The 4,069-nt window shown below is 38.3% G+C and overlaps 1 protein-coding gene across 1 annotated transcript in view; it reads left to right on the forward strand.

Annotated features, from left to right (window-relative positions):
• Positions 1-1,129: 1,129 nt before the first annotated feature.
• The window catches only part of LOC106469597 (serine-rich adhesin for platelets-like), an 8,506-nt gene continuing 5,566 nt past the window's right edge, over positions 1,130-4,069 (forward strand). Inside the window, exons 1-2 of the mRNA XM_013930099.1 lie at positions 1,130-1,166; positions 1,592-2,879. Of these exons, the coding sequence (XP_013785553.1) occupies positions 1,130-1,166; positions 1,592-2,879 (1,325 nt within the window). The remainder of the gene's footprint in view (positions 1,167-1,591; positions 2,880-4,069) is intronic.

Raw genomic sequence — 4,069 nt, forward strand, 5'->3', positions numbered from 1 at the left:
GTTTTTTTATTATTTAGGGAGCATTATAAATAGTGATGTTTTTAAAAGAAAAAAAAAAACTACTATTGTTATAAATAACACATTTAATTGAACTGAACTATGCATGCCTATTTAAATATATTTACACATGGCTTGTCTATTCACCGCGTTCGGTTGTCACGTATACCGGTATGTTTTGCAATCTGAGGGTCGCGGGTTCGAATCCCCGTCCCATCAAACATGCTCACCCTTTCAGCCGTGGGGGCGTTATAATGTGACGGTCAATCCCACTATTCGTTGGTAAAAGAGTAGCCCAAGAGTTGGCGATGGGTGGTGATGACTAGCTGCCTTCCCTCTAGTCTTACACTGCTAAATTATGGACGGCAAGCGCAGATAGCCCTTGTGTAGCTTTGCGCGAAAATCAAAACAAACAAACAAACAATGTTTGGCGACAGGAGTTCGAACCCGCAGATTGCGAATTGAGTGCCCTAACCACCAATCCATGCCAGACCAGGATTTAGGTTATAGCTTCCCTTAATATTTAACTACTGATTAGAGGACGTCTCTTTAAATAATAACGAGAGTTCAGAGCACGTTCGAGTCTCGAACCTCGGTTTCTCGACCCACAGCCCGACACGCCCGTTAATGGAACGTCAGTGGTATTATTTCGTTCACGTATAAAGCAGTTTTTTTTTTAAACGTTCAGAAGAAAATAATATATTTAGATATACACAATTATGGATTGAAAAACACGCGTCATTTGTGTCAGGAAAAAGATCTTGCCTGTGTATATCGCTGTTGTACGCGATCATAGGATTTACTCATCTCGAGATGGCGCTGCGTTTTTTTAGTTATTGCACATTCGCACACACACAACTCAAGATGGCGCTGCGCCGTCTAGCGATCACATGATCTCGCACACATCTCGCAGATGTAGTTACAAAGTACTGGTTGGAAGCTCAACACCAGATCGTTGAAATGACTTTAATAATGCCAAATATGTCGCTCTTGTTCATAGTTTCTTAAGGCCTGCGTACGCCGTTATTTGTTTTCCCAGCATGACTTAGTTGTGGCTTTCATTAACTGTTAATATTGCGTTGAAACACTTGTCACCTTTTCCTGGAGGATTGAAGTATTGCAGTACGTATGTATGACGGTCTCTGAAGAGCTAACTTTTCCTTCAGAGAGTACGTTGATGCTGCTTGGCGTGTGAGGGTTGTGACCACCGGTATCAAAAGGAGTACCAAAGCTACACACAAGAGCTATCTGCGCGTAGCTATCCCTAATTTTGATTTGATATACAAGAGGGAAGGCAACTAATCAACAGACCCACCGCCAACTTTGTTGCTACTACCGTCTGACTGAACAGTGGTATTTGACTGCCACTCTTATAACGCACCCCCACCCAAGACGGAACGCGTTTTTGCAGCAACAAGCTGCGAACCCTGAATCCTCGTATTCACATCCCAAACAAGAGTGGTCTACGAAGACCTAAAGAAAAGTTGATATATCAGGTTCCAACTTTTGATTTACAGTTCCAAAAAATAAATTATACACGATAATAGAAATATTTGTTCTTGATCTTTTAATAACAAAAGTATCATACTTCCAGAATTCACATCCAAAAGTATCATACTTCCAGAATCCACACCCACAAGTATCATAATTCCAGAATCCACATCCAAAAGTATCATACTTCCAGAATCCACACCCACAAGTATCATAATTCCAGAATCCACATCCACAAGTATCATACTTCCAGAATCCACACCCACAAGTATCATAATTCCAGAATCCACATCCAAAAGTATCATACTTCCAGAATCCACACCCACAAGTATCATAATTCCAGAATCCACATCCACAAGTATCATACTTCCAGAATCCACATCCACAAGTATCATACTTCCAGAATCCACATCCAAAAGTATCATACTTCCAGAATCCACATCCACAAGTATCATACTTCCAGAATCCACATCCACAAGTATCATACTTCCAGAATTCACATCCAAAGTATTATACTTCCAGAGTCCACATCTACAAGTATCATACTTCCAGAATCCACATCCACAAGTATCATACTTCCAGAATCCACATCCAAAAGTATCATACTTCCAGAATCTACATCCAAAAAGTATCATACTTCCAGAATCCACATCCACAAGTATCATACTTCCAGAATCTACATCCAAAAGTATCATACTTCCGGAATCCACATCCACAAGTATCATAATTCCAGAATCCACATCCAAAAGTATCATACTTCCAGAATCCACTACCACAAGTATCATAATTCCAGAATCCACATCCAAAAGTATCATACTTCCAGAATCCACACCCACAAGTATCATAATTCCAGAAGCCACATCCAAAAGTATTATACTTCCAGAATCCACATCCACAAGTATCATACTTCCAGAATCCACACCCACAAGTATCATACTTCCAGAATCTACACCCAAAAGTATCATACTTCCGGAATCCACATCCACAAGTATCATACTTCCAGAATCCACATCCACAAGTATCATACTTCCGGAGTCCACATCCACAAGTATCATACTTCCAGAATCCACATCCACAAGTATCATACTTCCAGAATCCACATCCACAAGTATCATACTTCCAGAATCCACATCCACAAGTATCATACTTCCAGAATCCACATCCAAAAGTATCATACTTCCAGAATCCACACCCACAAGTATCATACTTCCAGAATCTACACCCAAAAGTATCATACTTCCAGAATTCACATCCAAAGTATTATACTTCCAGAGTCCACATCTACAAGTATCATACTTCCAGAATCCACATCCACAAGTATCATACTTCCAGAGTCCACATCCAAAAGTATCATACTTCCAGAATCCACATCCAAAAGTATCATACTTCCAGTATCCACATCCAAATTAAATAACAGCATGCCTTTCTATTTACGAGATTCTATGAAAGTAAAACTTTAAGCAAGAAGCAGCTGTTTTTCTGTTAAGCGCAAAGCCGCACAATGGGATATCTGTACTGTGCCAATCACAGGGATCTAACTCCGAATTCTACGGCTACAAAACCTCAAGCTTACTGCAGAGCCACAGACATGGAGTGATCGTTGTGCTTAAACTAGGGTTTGGCTTAGGTTAAAACTAATAACAGTAACAGTTCATGCGAGTGAGATATACTACGGAGTTTTAGTGCTCTGTACGTCATGGAAATGCGAGCAGCTACAGAATCCCCCCCCCCTTAATAAAAGGATGCCGAAATTAGAATAACATACACCTATAACTAATCCCCAAAAAAGTATACGAAACAAAACAAACATGTACCAAAGCTTTCTTTAATTTCACCATATTTTGTATTATGTCATAAAATAAATACCAACATTAAAAGTATGTGTTGCTATAGTAACCCAGAGTATTGACCTGTACCGACTGATGCAAGTGTCATTTTATGTTTTCCTTTTGGAAATTATATCCTAAAATATTACAAGTTAATGTTGAAGAAAGTGCGAGTAAAGCATTGGGTAGAAATAATCAACCAAAGTGTAAACTAGACACTTGAGCAAGAGCGTTTAGAAGCATGTAATGAGAGTTATGGAAATCATTCTGAATATATCATATAAAACACTGTTACGTGTTTAAGTAAGGTGTAGATAATAAGACTTCTACACTGTTACGTTGTTTAAGTAAGGTGTAAATAATAATACTTCAACACTGTTACGTGTTTAAGTAAGGGTAAACAATAATACTTCAACACTGTTACGTGTTTAAGTAAGGTGTAAATAATAATACTTCAACACTGTTACGTGTTTAAGTAAGGTGTAAACAATAAGATTTCTACACTGTTACGTGTTTAGGTAAGGTGTAAACAATAAGACCTCTACACTGTTACGTGTTTAAGTAAGGTGTAAACAATAATACTTCAACACTGTTACGTGTTTAAGTAAGGTGTAAACAATAAGACTTCTACACTGTTACTTGGTTAAGTAAGGTGTAAACAATAAGACTTCAACACTGTTACTTGTTTAAGTAAGGTGTAAACAATAAGACTTCAACACTGTTACTTGTTTAAGTAAGGTGTAAACAATAAGACT

This window comes from Limulus polyphemus, unplaced genomic scaffold, assembly GCF_000517525.1.
Source record: "Limulus polyphemus unplaced genomic scaffold, Limulus_polyphemus-2.1.2 Scaffold3565, whole genome shotgun sequence".
Classification (NCBI taxonomy): Eukaryota; Metazoa; Arthropoda; class Merostomata; order Xiphosura; family Limulidae; genus Limulus; species Limulus polyphemus.